At 41.0% G+C, this 14,532-nt stretch overlaps 1 protein-coding gene across 1 annotated transcript; it reads right to left on the bottom strand.

Annotated features, from left to right (window-relative positions):
* Positions 1–3,836: 3,836 nt before the first annotated feature.
* On the bottom strand, positions 3,837–5,404 carry LOC104439245 (stellacyanin-like). The gene is made up of 2 exons (XM_039309134.1): positions 5,100–5,404; positions 3,837–4,608 (listed from the first exon to the last, which is right to left on the bottom strand). Exons 1-2 carry the CDS (start codon positions 5,323–5,325, stop codon positions 4,238–4,240), a joined length of 597 nt encoding a protein of 198 aa, XP_039165068.1. The 5' UTR covers positions 5,326–5,404; the 3' UTR covers positions 3,837–4,237.
* Between the last annotated feature and the right edge of the window lie 9,128 nt (positions 5,405–14,532).

Raw genomic sequence — 14,532 nt, 5'->3', positions numbered from 1 at the left:
TCCCTCCCTATAATCTCCTATAAAACGTCCGCGGAATCATTGCTACTCGACTGATCTTCAGAAAATGATAACCATAGAAATAATAACAAGTTTCATCTAAATCCTTGTTGTATTACTCATGGTTTTGTGTTAGCACTTCAAATAACTCGCTCCTATTTCTGTGTCAGCTCTGGTGAAGTATCCTCGCTCCTCCCAGAATAGAATTACAACCAGGAATAATAACCAACTAATTGCATCTTCCTTTTCTAAGAGCTGCTACTCAACCACCAGCCACCAGCTGATTACAGGAAGCTATCAAAATCATCAGCTGTTAATCTAAATCCACTATAAGCAGCAAAATCTTCAGTAATCTGACAACAAAAAACGGAACAAATGAATACATCTGACACAAACTCTAAATCTGATTCCCAGCATCGAGGACCTCATCCAGCAGAGGAGTGCGGCCTCTGTGCTTCTCGTTCCCCAACAGCTTCATCTTCTCGCTCAAGGGCAAGCCAAAGAACCACCTGCTCTGGACGAAGACATCCTCCATTAAATCCTGGCTGATTCCGTGATTGATCACGTGGAAAAAGCCAGAATCCAAGCACGCCTGAGGCCAACGGATCGAATTCAACCGCTCAGCATCGTCACGAATAAAAAAACCTTAGCTTCCTCGGTTCCGGTACCGGTAATCGAATCGGAACATCGGAAAGCTGGATTTCCACCGGACTGCCCAGAACGGATACAACCTGGGTGCAGTTGTCGTACTCGGCCTTTGATACTTCGGCCACGTTGTGCGTCCCCGTCCAATTGAAAGCTGAAATCAATATGCTCATTTCATTAATGATGCGACGCACAAAATCGATACCACTGTAGACATTACACAATAAGTCATGATTGGAACTTGATTCATCCTCACATTTAAATGCAAATCGCTTCACTAACTGCCCGACAAATTAAATGAAATAGAAAACCTTGTATATGTAAGAGGAATAGGAAACAAACGAAGCAAAAAGAACAAGGTAAAACGAGGGGCTTATACATAGCTTGTCGCCAACCATGAAAGTCTTGGAGGCAGCCCAAGACTGGTAATAAGACACGTTGGAGGGGACGGTCCACCCCAATCTATCTCCGACCATGTATGTCGCTGCTGCCACCGTGTCGACCTCCATGAATCCCGCCACGATCATCGTGATCAACCACGCCATCAAATTCATGCAAGTTGCCATCTTCATGTGCTCCTTCAGGTCGCCCTCTGCTATGCAGCTCTCCTTTTAGTCGAGCCTGCCTTCTGCTTCTTCCGATCGCAATGCGTGCGGATCCTTGTTTTTATAAGGTGGGAGAGGAGAGAGAGAGAGAGAGAGAGAGAGAGAGAGAAGGAGATATTATTGTTAAATGTCCTTTTGCCGAACCACATCAACAATGTAATAAAGAAACACTCAGATCTATGGGCCTAGGAGCTGTGTTCAATTCATAGTCTGTATAATTTCGATTGATTTTCCGCCAATTTTGTTGATTTTTCTTGTTGGTATAGGTGATATCTCAATCATCCGTACTCACCATGCACCATTAATACATTAACCTGAGATATGATTAATTATGTTGCTTTTGAATTACTCGTAAAAGGAAGGTCTTTTTAATCTTTTACTGTGTTTGAGAGGTGTCTACTACTCGATTCCTGATGCAGTAACTTTCGTTAAGGTTATGTTTTTGTCCGATCTTGATCAAAGGAAATTTTCTCAAATCAAAACGTGGGTAAATCAGTGACATGTATCACTATATTAACATGAAAAACACAGCGCCGCAATCACTCTTATCTCTTTCGCCCATGGTCCGGAGGCGGATACGCCTCTGATGTTGGTGATGGTCAGATGAGCGGGCAGTGAGCACAGCAGAGGGACAGCGGCGGTAGGGGAATAAAGGGGTATAGACCCATCAGTTCATGTAACTTCATTTGTAGAATCATTTCCAAAATCCTTATGAATAGGCTCAAACGTTTTTTTCCTGGATCCATAGCTCCTTTCCAGAATGCATTCCTTGAAGGTAGACTCATACAAGATACAATTATCGTGGCCCATGAAGCATTCTATCACATAAAGTTGAGGGAAAAAGGGAAAGATGGATGGTGAGGTTTGAAACTTGATACGAAGAAATCATATAATCTGTGTAAAAAGGGGTTTTCCACGAATGTGTAATGCTTAAAATGGTTTTTGAGAGAAGATGGGCGAGTTGTTTCATGTCTTGTGTAACATCTGTGGCCTGTGAACTATTACTAAATGGCAAAAAATCTGAAAAATATATCCTTTCATAGGAATACCACTTTATCTCCCTATCTGTTCTTATTTGTAGCCGATGTCTGGTCCTATTTGTTAGTCAATGCAGGAAGGTCAAATCCAAGGTACTAAACTGAAGGAGGAATGCCGTATTGTGGGAAGATCTAAATATGAGGCACTGGGTTATGCGAAAGAAAGGATGTTGGAAAAAGCTTCCGGCCTGGAAATCTCTCTTGTTACCTCAAGCTGGGAGAGAAAAGCTCATAAAAACAGTGGCAAATGCAGTCCCCACTTGCTCAATGTCTTGCTTTGACTTTCTTAAGAAGTGGTGTCAGCAAGTGGATGCTGCTGGGTCTAAATTTTGGCGCGGGCAACAGAAAAGTGGGGGAGCAGAGCAGTGGAGAAGATGGGGAAGCTTGACCGAAGTTAAATCGGAAAGGGGCATGGGTTTCAGAGTCTCTCTCAGTTCAACCTAGCTCTCCTTGCCAAGCTTGCCTGGAGGATACAAACTAATTCTTCAGAATTCTAAGTTGGGTGGCTCAGCGGACTTTACTTTGCTAATTGCAGCTTCATGGAGACAAGAAAAGGAGGGAGGATGTCTTGGGGAGTAGAATCTTGGAAGGCAAGGAACTGATCAAACGAGGAGCTCCATGGAAGATAGCCAATATAAAATCTGTTAGCATGTAAATACAGGCGGGTGAATTCTAGTAGGGATTACAAGGTGCATCCAATTGACACTGAGCTCGTGGGTAGAAGCCTGGAATTTTGAAGTTCTCATTGAAAATGAAACAAATCCTGGAACACCAAACCTATAAGAGGGTAGATACATCGAGAGGAACAGGCCATGGTGCACAAAACTCACTTTAGCCAGGGGAGAAACGAAGATAAAGAGTGATCTGGCCCTGGAATAGAAGTGGAGCTTTCTTAGTTAAATCTGCATACCGCTTTGCAATGTAACAGAAGAAAACAGCATATGACAAAAACCCAAGTCTTCAAGTTGCCACACTGTGATCAGTGAGATATAGAAACTTGTGTGAAATATTGACTGCCCCAGAAAGATGAGATTCTTTTTGGAGACTTTGCTGCAATGCTGTTGCTGCAGCTGATAACCTATGTAAAAGGAAGATTAGGGTAAGCTCTGAGTTTGTGTTCTGTCATGAAGTGAAGACCACCGAGCATTTGGTACCTAGCTGTGAAAGATGTAGATGTGTTAGGTCTTGGACTAACTTATTTAGCAGGGGGATTCTCTGCCAATACTAGCTTGGCCCATTATTGCCAGGATAACAGTCTATTTCTTCACATCTGTCATGCAATACGTGCAGTCATCGACAGACAGAAAAATCATGGTATACACTTCCTGGTATAATCTAAAGCCTTATGTATGGCCGGTGGAGATCATATTCGCTCCAGTGCTGTCTTAGGTAAACTTGAAGGAGAAGAGATATTAAATTGGGCTTTGTATGATTAAACCGTGCTTGAGATTTGTACTGATTTGGTCATGCAATGAAAGTCAAAGAGACAGAAAAATAAAAGGAGACGTTCCCTTCTTCTGCTTTTCTATTCATCATTGCATGGCGTGAAATATTGACAAGCATGGTGACGAAATATTCTTTATTCTCAATAGAAGAAGGACGGGGAATGAGAACTCCAAGATCACGACTCTCATCATCATTTCATCTTCCGCAACCGGTAAAAAGAAGATGTAATAACCAAATTAATAGCAAAAAATTGACTCTGCAACGATCACGGAGAAGTAAGTAGAGCTACGGCTGCGGTCAAAATTACTGCAGAAACTCCGGTGACGCCAAGCGATGCTGCCGAGTTCCCTGGGGCAGGAGGAACCGCATCTCCAGCAGGAGATGCTGCTGCTGCCGAGGGAGCCGGGGTTGAAGATGGTGGAGCAGCCGTGCTGGAGGGCGGCAGGGTGGTGGCAGGCGATGGAGTTGCTGTTTTAGGTGGAGGACTTGAGGTGGAAGGTGCTGGTGTTACGCCCCGGTCCGTGGAGAAGCTGCTGAGGATGACGGAGTGGAGGCAGAGGGCGGATGAGTTGGAGTCGTGGTGGAGGACGTCGGGGTGGCAGCAGAGGGAGGAGTGGCTGCCTTGGGGGGCGGGACGGCTGAGGAGGATGACGGGGGAGTGCCGGAGGGGCTGGGGGCGGTGACGTTGATGGCAACCTTTTGGCCTAACGAGCAGTGGCCAGGGACGGTACAGATGAAGAAATGCTGGCCGGCGGTGGCGAGGGTGATCCTCGCCGGCGGGGCAGTGAAGATAGAGAGGGTGTTGGTGCCGTCGCATGAGTTGAAAGACGTATCCGTCACTTCGGCCACGTCGTGCGCTCCGTCGTTGAAGTTGAAGACTGCATGGAGATGACAAAATCGTCATTTGGACCTAAGAATTAGTAAGCCATTAAACAAAGGAAATAGTACTTTTATTAGAAAATTAGAGCATACTACGTCCGCATGTGAAGTAAATTTCACACAAGTGACCTTATTTCAAAGATTGGATAGAAATGATGCTCAAATTAATGATAGATAAGATTATTTGTATGGATTTTTCTTATTATACTCTCAATGTTTATGCTGATTTTTTTGCCGCCAAAACAGACATCAATGCGTTTTTGTTTTTCAAATATTTATGCGATTGTACAATCAAATCAAAAATAATAATTTAAAAATTATATATCTAAAAATAATCACTTATAAAAATTCGACATTTATGACTCTTGCGTATGAGACGTACAAAATTAGGAATCCAACAAACTTATACGGCGCTAGACATTTCAAAGTGAAATGTCGCTTAGTGTAGTTCTCTACCAAATTTACACTAAAATGTCTGATCTCAACTTACCTAAAATGTCTCCAACCTCGAAGATCTGACTGTTAGCCCAAGCTTCATACGCCGCCGCGCCTCCCGCAGCTATAGTCCACCCCATGGCATCTCCAACCGTGTAAGTCACCACCCCTTTAGGATGCCCAGGCGGAGGCGCAGGCACCTGCGCAGCAGATCCCGACAAAAGAGCCGCCATCACCACTGCCGCCGCCGCGAAACTAACACCGCCCAAATGCCTCGCCATCGCCCCCTCCGTGTTCTCAAGAAACGTCAGGTCGCCCCTGCTCTTCTCTCTGTCTCCTCCTGCTCACGAAAATCTTCGAATTCGAATCCCCCTTTTGCTCTTTTGCAGTTCTTGGGGCTTCCCTCCTTTATAGAACCATTTTGATAGGAACAAGGAAAGGTCAAAGCAGGTTTTGGAATCATCGTTGCCGTCGCGCGCCGCGTTGACTCCTTAATGATCATTCTTTAATGACATGGGGGCTTTTCATCAAATCAAACTGTCGACGGTGCTTTGAGGTTTAAAGGTTTATAAATTTTCGAACGGCATAGCCATTTTTTAAATGTTAATGCTCCATGGCAATGAACAATCAATCTAATCCTCAAGAGAACCCACTCAGCGAATTCTTCTTGACTTTTGGGGAGAGTTCGATCTGCTACGTGAAGCGCAATACGAGGGCGTGCACAAAGACTTTTTTCGAACTTCAATCTGTATTTAGACAGCACAAGAAAAAGTCTAAGCCCCCATTGGAATATAGGAAAAAAGAAAGCAAACGAGAGCGTGGAAGTACGTTACGAATTTAATGAGACGGGTCCGAGGATCAGCCGGACGTGGGGGGCTTTCACAGGGGTTAAATTGGTTGATTTTTCCGGGAAAAAAAATCAGGTGTAGGACAAAAAAGGAATAGAACTAATAAATACCACTAAAAATCCTTAAATAAGTACACCCACACTATATTTATTTCGCATTAATTTTTTTGTCACAAAGAAACCCAATTATATAGCCGGGCATCATTTACTCCAAATTAATGTTTGTGTTATAGTAAATTTCAAGTTGGTATATTAGTGTCATATTTATTCCAAACTAATTTTCGCGTCACAAAATTGGACAAAAGTTAATGAGGATTAACACTTTGAGATTTTTCTAGCATGTGAATTATTTTGGGATACATACATATATAGGGCGGGAGTATTGGTTTGAGATTTTTTACGACACAAAAACGAATTTGGGGTAAATGGGGCGTGAGTATACTAGTTTAAAATTTCTTGTGACGTGAAAATTAATTTAAGTAAATATGGCACAAGTGTACTGATTTAAAATTTCTCGTGACATGAAAGTTAATTTGAGTAAATATGGCACAAGTGCATTGGTTTGCTATTTTTTGTGCCATTGACTATAACAAAATTTTGTGATTTTTTCAGGTCAACATCACAAACCTTTGTTGATTATCATCAAGTCATGATAATTTGTGTCATGGCATCAAGTAGATCAGTTAAACGGGCAAATCGAGTCCGGTTTGGGATGGATTGAAAATTGTTCGATTTAAATAAACCCATTTAACTCATTTTGATCTATTATTATGTAATGCAAAACTAATGACCTATACCTGACCCACCACGACCTATATTACTAAAGCACTTCTATGTCTAATTCAATCTAGGAAAACTTATGTGTAAAGTGACTAAGCGCAAGATTGTGTACGAGCAAGAAAAAATGATAAGAGAATCATGAAGCTAGATTAGGTATAAGAAAACCGTGAATCCATTTAGGACCTATTTACTACTCAAATCTTTTGGATACCCTTGAATTAGAGATGCTAGTTGGCCTGCTAACCCATTTGACTTGACGGGCCAGCAAGTCACAAGGCCCGGATGGGATTGGGCCGGCCCAAGATCTTGGGTATGTCTTTGTTGTTGAATAAACTTATTTGGCAAAACAATTATCCATTAAAGGTGTGTTCATTTCATGGAAAAATAAATTATTTAGAAATCATTTTTCAAAAAGTAATTACTTGTATTGTTTACAAGAATAAATGAATAAATTTTTTTCATCGTTCATGAAAATATTGGCATAGATTGTTATTAATGATGAAAACATTTTCTACTTTGATGCACTACAAAAAAATGTTACCGCAAAAATCCTACAGATCTGCTAGCTGGAATAGCATATGTCTTGATCCATGAACGGTGGAGTCTTATTGTTTGATGGTAATTTCCGAAATATATGTATAATTTCATGTTATCAAATTTTTATACTTTCATTATATAGTATTATTAAAAGCAACAATAAATTCAATTTCGATTTTAAGTAATATATCCTCTCATCGTCATCTCTGCAACAAGTCAAACAGCGACATGAATCAACATCCAAAATCGAGATAACTACCTTGTACCACTTGAATGGTCTCCAGCCAAATGGACTTCAGCCGAGTCAAACCTACACAAAATTCTCCAAAGAATCACTAAAACCAAATCAATCACTACCTTATTCCGAAGAAGAAGCAATGAATTCATCCACCGTATGTCATGTAACAGCATCTCACGATCTACCAACATCTCCACCTCTTGTATGAATTCATTTGAGGTTTGTCCTTCCATAGGAAAACGTCAAGGTGACCCTTTATCGCCATTTTTGTTCATGTTTGCAGCTGATGTCTTGTCCATTAATTTATCCCTAAATAATCAAGAGATAACAAAATAAAAATCAATCAATTACACATTAATCAATATTCAATTGATTGGTCTGAGGTTATGACAACGTACGACCCATTCTTTTACTTTATATGGATTCTCTTGAACTGCTAGGGCATTTCTACATGAACTGGTTCTTACACCATGATTTTGAATCAGAAGAGATTTCAGGAAATGGCAAATCGCACAGCATATGCCAGTGGTTTTGATATAAGTATTTGTGTCTTGAATCGACCGTGAAGGCTTAGCGATCTTGGAGTGGATTTCCGCGAGGCATGGGAAGTAGGCTTAGTCAATGCTGCGCAGGAAGGTCAGAACAAAGGCATTAAACTGAAGAAGGAATGCCATGTGTTGTCTCATCTCCTTTTTGCAGATGATTCACTCTTTTTTCCCACAGGCCGATGAGGATAATTGCAGATGTTTAAGAGGCCACGGTGCACGAAAGTCATATTAGCTGGGGGAGAAATGAAGTAGAGTGATCTGGCCCTGGAATAGAAGTATAGCTTTCTTCGTTAAATCTGCATACCACTTTGCAATGTAACAGAAGATGAAGCGGATGACAACAACCCAAAGTCTTCAAGCTGCTCCAGAGTGGTCAGTGAGGTATTGGAAACTTGTGTTGGAACATTGTCTGCCCCCAGAGATGAGATTCTCTTGTGGAACTCTGCTGCAATTCTGTTGCTACAGCTGATAACCTAAGAAATTTGGCCTTTCGTTGCTTGTATTTGTAAGAATCGAGGAATGATTGTTGTTTTTTTTTTCCAGGGAAAGTAGCAGATCATAACAAAAGTGCCCATTGGAAACATCTTCTTTGTTAGATTAATTGATTTCTGATGTAGATGATGAAACTCCTTGAGATTTGGACTGCTTTGGTCATGCAGTGAAGTTTTGTTTCATTTCCTGCTTTTCTTCTCATCGTTGCATGGCATATGACATTCACAAGCATCGCGAGGAAACCTTCGTTATCTTCAATAGGGAGGTGATGGGGAATGAGAACTCCAAGATCACGATTCACATCATCATTTCATCTTCCGCAACCAGAAAAATGAAAATATGACGACCAAATTAATGACCAAAAAAAAAATGACTCCGCCAAAATCACGGAAAAGTGAACAGAGCTACGGCCGCTGTCAAAATTACTGCAGAAACGCCAGTGATGCTGAGTGATGCTGCCGAGTTCCCTGGGGCAGGAGGAACTGCATCTCCCGCAGGAGATGCCGCTACCGCTGAAGGAGCCGGCACTGAAGATGGTGGAGCAGCCATGCTGGAGGGCAGCAGGGTGGCGGAGAGCGATGGAGTCGCTGCTTTAGGCGGAAGACTCACTGTGGAAGGTGTCGGAGTCACAGTGCCGCTCGGCGGAGAAACAGTTGAGGATGACGAAGTGGAGGCGGAGGGCGACGGAGTTGGAGTGGCGGCGGAGGACGTCGGAGTAGAAGTGGAGGGAGAAGGAGTAGCTGCCTTGGGGGGTGGGGCGGCAGAGGAGGATGGTGGCGGTGGAGTGGCAGAGGAGCTGGCGGTGGTGACGTTGATGGCAACCTTTTGGCCAGACGAGCAGTGGCCGGGGACGGTGCAGATGAAGAAATGCCGGCCGGCGGTGGTGAGGGCGATCCTTGCCGGCGGGACAGTAGAGATCGAGAGGGGGTTGGCCCCGTCGCACGAACCGAAAGCCGTCTCCGTGACTTCGGCCACGTCCTGCGCTCCATTGTTGAAGTTGAAGACTGCATGAAGATCAGAGAACAAGCCGTTGATTAAGATTGAACAAGTTTTTGGCGGTGGAACTAAACAAAAAGAAGAGCATATGCCGTAAATACAAAGAAAATCTCACACAAAATGACCTTTTTCCACTATTAATTTTAGAGAGTGAATAGATATAATACTAAAATCAAGTATAGACAACATTATTTACGTAAAATATTTAGTTATAGTGACAAATAAGTTTTATTTGTAATTATTTACTTAGGCAAAAAAATCAATACATTGAGAATTTGAGCATGACAGACAAAAAAAGGATCATTTTAAAAGAAAGACATCAAAAGAATATCCATATAAGTAATATTGACTATTTTTTTAAAGTTATGTATTTTATTTATGACATTGAAAAGAGATGAAACTTTCGAAATTCAATTTTTTTTTTTTTCTAATGAGCATTGGAAATTGCTTCTTCTATCTTCAAGTTCTTAGCAAGAGGGATTGGCCTTCTGACATGCCATTTGCTACCACAACAATAAAGCCGAACATTTTATGAGTCTCTTGCATATAGGATGCTATCCGGTGTAGTAAATGTTATTCAATTTTATACTAAAATGTCATTTCTCGGCCTACCTAAATTGTCTCCGACTCCAAAGGTACTGCTGCTAGCCCATGCTTGATACGCAGCCGCCCTGCTTGCGGGTATGGTTCACCCCATGACGTCTCCCACAGTGTAAGTCTGTGTCCCTTTCGGATGTTCAGGCGGCGACGTAGGTGTCTACGCGGCAGATCCCAATAGCAAAGCCATAATTGCCGTCACCGTAGCAGCCGCCGTGAAAGTACAACCATTCAAATGCCTTGCCATTAGCCTCTCTGTTTTTGAATTTGATCACCCCTCTTTGCTCTTATAGAGCATCCAGGGCTCCAACTTTTATAGAATCGTTTCTCACTAAAAAAAAAAAAATTACAGGAGCTCGTGGAATGATCACAGTCGTGCATTGCGTTGACCCCTTGGCGGAGCCCCCACCGTTGGATATGCGACAGGTGGAACGAGTCGGGTCAGCAGAAGCTTGGTGCTCCCGTAGGATGTTGATGACGTAAGGCTTTCACGCCGATTGTATTTTAGAGGGGAAATTTTTTTAGTTTTTTGTACTTAATATATTTCGTGAAAATCTATGATTTCAAAAAATATTTTTAAAAAACATAATTGTTTGTATCATATACAAAAATGAACAAATGAAAAATATTGTCATCATTCAAAAAAATAGTAAGATGAATTATTGTCGATTATGAAAATATTTCTCATTAATTAATTACATTATACAATACAAGCAATCGTGCTTAAATTACTCATTTCTCGTTAATTAATTATTTTAAACAAGGACCTTTGTAACACATTATTTTTAGTGTGATGCAATGGAATGAATATGTTCTCGGAGCATCGATCAGTTGGGCAAATCTTTTTTACTTTTGGGAATCGATTTTGCCACGTGAAGTCCATGAGCGTCAAATTTGTATTTAAACAGTACAAAAGCCTAATCCCATTGAAATAAAAGGAAAAAGCTCTAAGGAAAAAAAGAAGAAATCGTAAGGATGGAAGAGATAAAAGAAGCAATGAGAGCGAGGAAGCACGCTAATGTATTTTTGGGGTCAACGCCACAAAACATCGCTAGCTGTCGTGGAGTCCTGAAATTTTGTGTCGTGCCATCAACTCCAGTTGAAGACCGCTCTTAGGATTGGGCAATTTGTCTGTGAGGATGTCCATTCGAAAAACTAATGCTAAAAAGTGAAAGGAGATCATATTATATAAAGAGTATTTAAATCCCATTGTCAAGTGATATAAGACACTTTTCACATCATTCTCATGTCTAAGCCCAATAAGAGGTTTTTTCAATGTGTCCTTTCATATGCAAGCAAGATTAGAACCTTGAATTTGCTTAACCTCATAGTTGGAGCATATAAATTCTATTGCCAAGAGCAATATGTGAGATTTCGACAGTGGTCATCAAACGTCAACACAAGTGTTGTTCCATTATCTTTTTTTTCTTTTCCGTTAATTTCAATAAGTTTCAAGTTGGAGGTAGTTTAATCAAGGGAAAAAGCTATCAAAAACTCCACACTATACTCAATGTGACATAATTGATCTAGACTTTTTTTGTTAGACCGAAAACTCAAACTTGTACCTATGTGACCTCTATCATGGTTCCACTTATGAGCACCATTAAACATTTGCCTACATGGACAATGGAAGACAACTGGTGTTTACATGATATTTACGTGACTTAAGCAAAATAAATATGACGTTGTTTTGGCTTAAAAAATCACCACGACATAATCTTAACAAATGATAAATGTGTCACCAACTATAAGTTTAGAGTTTTTGATATCTAGAGATAAATTTTAGGGTAAATGTGTCACAATAGACATAGTTTGAAGTTATTGATGTCACAAAATAAAATTCAAGATAAATGTGTTATAGTGTGCATAATTTGGAGTTTTTAGTAAAAATTTAGAGCATCCAATTTCAAAGAAGCTTCTCGCAAATTCTCCATACTTTGAGCTATGCTCATTATAATGAAAAATTGAAACCAATTTAGAGTGCGCTTGGTTTGAAGATACTAGTGTTGCTTGGTTCGGACGTGTTGGCTCTTGTGTTGAAAATTGAAAACCACTTATCACAGCATGTCACGTTCTGTATAATTCCACGAGTTGGACCGGTTGCCTCGGACCAAAAGTGGACCCTTATTTGATGCATTGAACGGGACGATTAGTGTGGAACTTTAGGTTATCAATTGTCAATTTGCCATATAATTCCTTGGGTGCCTCTCGCATAAAAGTTTTAACTCTTATTTATTTTATTTTATTTATTGAAGGTTACTGAGTTATTTGAGCAAACTTGGTTACTGCCCGTTACTTCCATTCCCTCAATCTACAGTACTTTCTCTTTTTTTTTCTCCAAATTTATGCAAATATCGGAAAGCAGATTTTTATTTGGCAGACACGTGTGTGTTGATTACTACTAGTTCGAAAATTGAAAATATTTTAATGGTCCGTCAAACTAGTCAACCATATAAGGGCCATCCAACTCGGATGATCCCGGTGAATGACATGGCGCATGGTTCAAGATATTTTGGTAACGTTCTAATTAGAGATGTCGATAGGCCGGGCTGGCCCATTTGACTTGACGGGCTGGAACTGGACGAGGTCCATGTTGGGTTGGCCCAGCCCAGCCGTGGTCAGACGAATGGGCCGGGCTGTGGTCCAAGCATGTTCGTCTCTTGTCTGGTAGGGCCGGCCCATTGGTCGCCACCAATAGTAATCGTAAAGAAGCATTTGTTAATTTTGCTTGAGCGACTACGTTTAGCAAAAGACTAGTAGTTTCCTCGCAAGGGAAGCTGCTAACCAATTCATCGTTGTTCCTCTCAGTCTCAAAGAATTCCGCGATAAGCTCAAACCATAAGTTATCTCACCCAAAAAAAAAAAAAAAAAAAAAAAATTGAAGCTATCAAGCTAATATATATATTAATATGCTAAGTATTCTCTTGTTGTCTAACTTTGTTGCTGAAATCTTCATTAAAGATTAGAGCTCTCATCAATTTATTCGACAATGGATGTGCTGATTGTATGGTGTTGACAATGCTTTTATGTATCGAAAATCCTATAAATCCGCGACCTCTTTTGATCGTGAATGATAAAGTTTTCTTATTTGATGGTACTTGTCGAAATAAATTAGTAATTTCATGTCAGCAAATTTCATTATTGTATTATTATATAGTATCTTCAAAAGTTCTAGTAAATTAAATTCGAATTTGTAGTAATACCTCCTGTCATCGTGTTCTCTTTGCATCAATAAGCCAAACGGCGACATAAATCAAGATCCAGGGCCAACTCAATCCAACTCAAGATTCTCCATACTGCTTATTGATTATTTCTATCTCACGAATGCCACTGTCTTATTCCAAATAAAGGCAATGAATTCATTGGCTACGTCTTCTGCAACAGCATCTCACAATGTACCAACATTTCCAACTCTATCTAAGAGAATGGCTAACACAATAAACCCGTGAGAATGGACATGAGCAGGACTAGCCGTGCAACACCAAGAGACGAGCCAACACTTGGCGGAGGTGTGGTCGCGCCGGCGGTGGGGGATGGCGGCGGTGGGGATCCCGGCGGGCTGGAGGTTGGGCCGCTTGGAGGCTCTGTGACGGTGATGGCCAGCTTTTGACCCTGGGAACAGTGACCTGCGGTGGTGCAGAGGAAGTAATAGTCGCCGGCGGTATCCAGGGAGTAATTAGCCGGAGAAGTGGACAGGACTGTGAATGGGGAGTCGGTGTTGCAGGCGTCATAGTCCTCCTTGGTCACGTCCGCAACGTCGTTGTTGCTCGAGTCGAAATCGAACACTGCCCCAAAAAAAGGAAAAAAAAAAATTGAAGGATCATGAGCATCAAAGAGTGAAAGCTTATCGATCATGGTCAACGCAAGTACCCCAGATCAGGGGCAGAGATGGATTGGTCTGATCACATTCAAACCTTTCAATGCTTGACATGTTGACCAGATCTGGGCTCAAACGTCGTATGACTTTCTGATGAGAGATCTACTTACAAAACAAGCTCAAAAGGTGCACGAACTGAAATTGCCATAGTTCTGGATCTTCTTCTTCAACATAAATTTAGATAGCATGCTATTGACACCTAAATTTTGGACAACCCATTTAGTCGTTTATTATATAAAAATTGGCGATTAATTTTAACCCCTAAAAAAATATTATAATTCAATCGCATAGCATATAATTTTTAGGTGCATTTATTTTTAATTTACATGTTTTGCATTTTATTTTATTTTTAGGACCGGTGGGTGATGAGCTCAAATTTTATGTTTTTTGAGCTCTAGTTTAGGCCGAGCTAGGCCCATGAAATGATAAAATTAACCCGAGCCCGTCGTTATTTTTAATTGATTATCTTGCGAAAAATTAAGATTTGATGCGATATTATGATTTTCGAAAATTAAAAAAAGATCGCATTGAAATCTTATTTTTATCAATAGGCGATAAAATCATTAGAAATGTTCG

Source organism: Eucalyptus grandis, chromosome 3 (assembly GCF_016545825.1).
Source record: "Eucalyptus grandis isolate ANBG69807.140 chromosome 3, ASM1654582v1, whole genome shotgun sequence".
Lineage (NCBI taxonomy): Eukaryota > Viridiplantae > Streptophyta > Magnoliopsida > Myrtales > Myrtaceae > Eucalyptus > Eucalyptus grandis.
This window is presented reverse-complemented; position numbering and strand designations above follow the sequence as displayed.

What these genes read in the sequence shown, in the direction of transcription:
- LOC104439245 (XM_039309134.1), bottom strand. Translation starts at nt 5,325, where the DNA reads ATGGCGAGGCATTTGGGCGGTGTTAGTTTCGCGGCGGCGGCAGTGGTG. An exon ending in CGAGGTTGGAGACATTTTAG is followed by an intron (nt 4,609 to 5,099) that starts GTAAGTTGAGAT and finishes ATCTCCATGCAG; the next exon opens with TCTTCAACTTCAACGACGGA.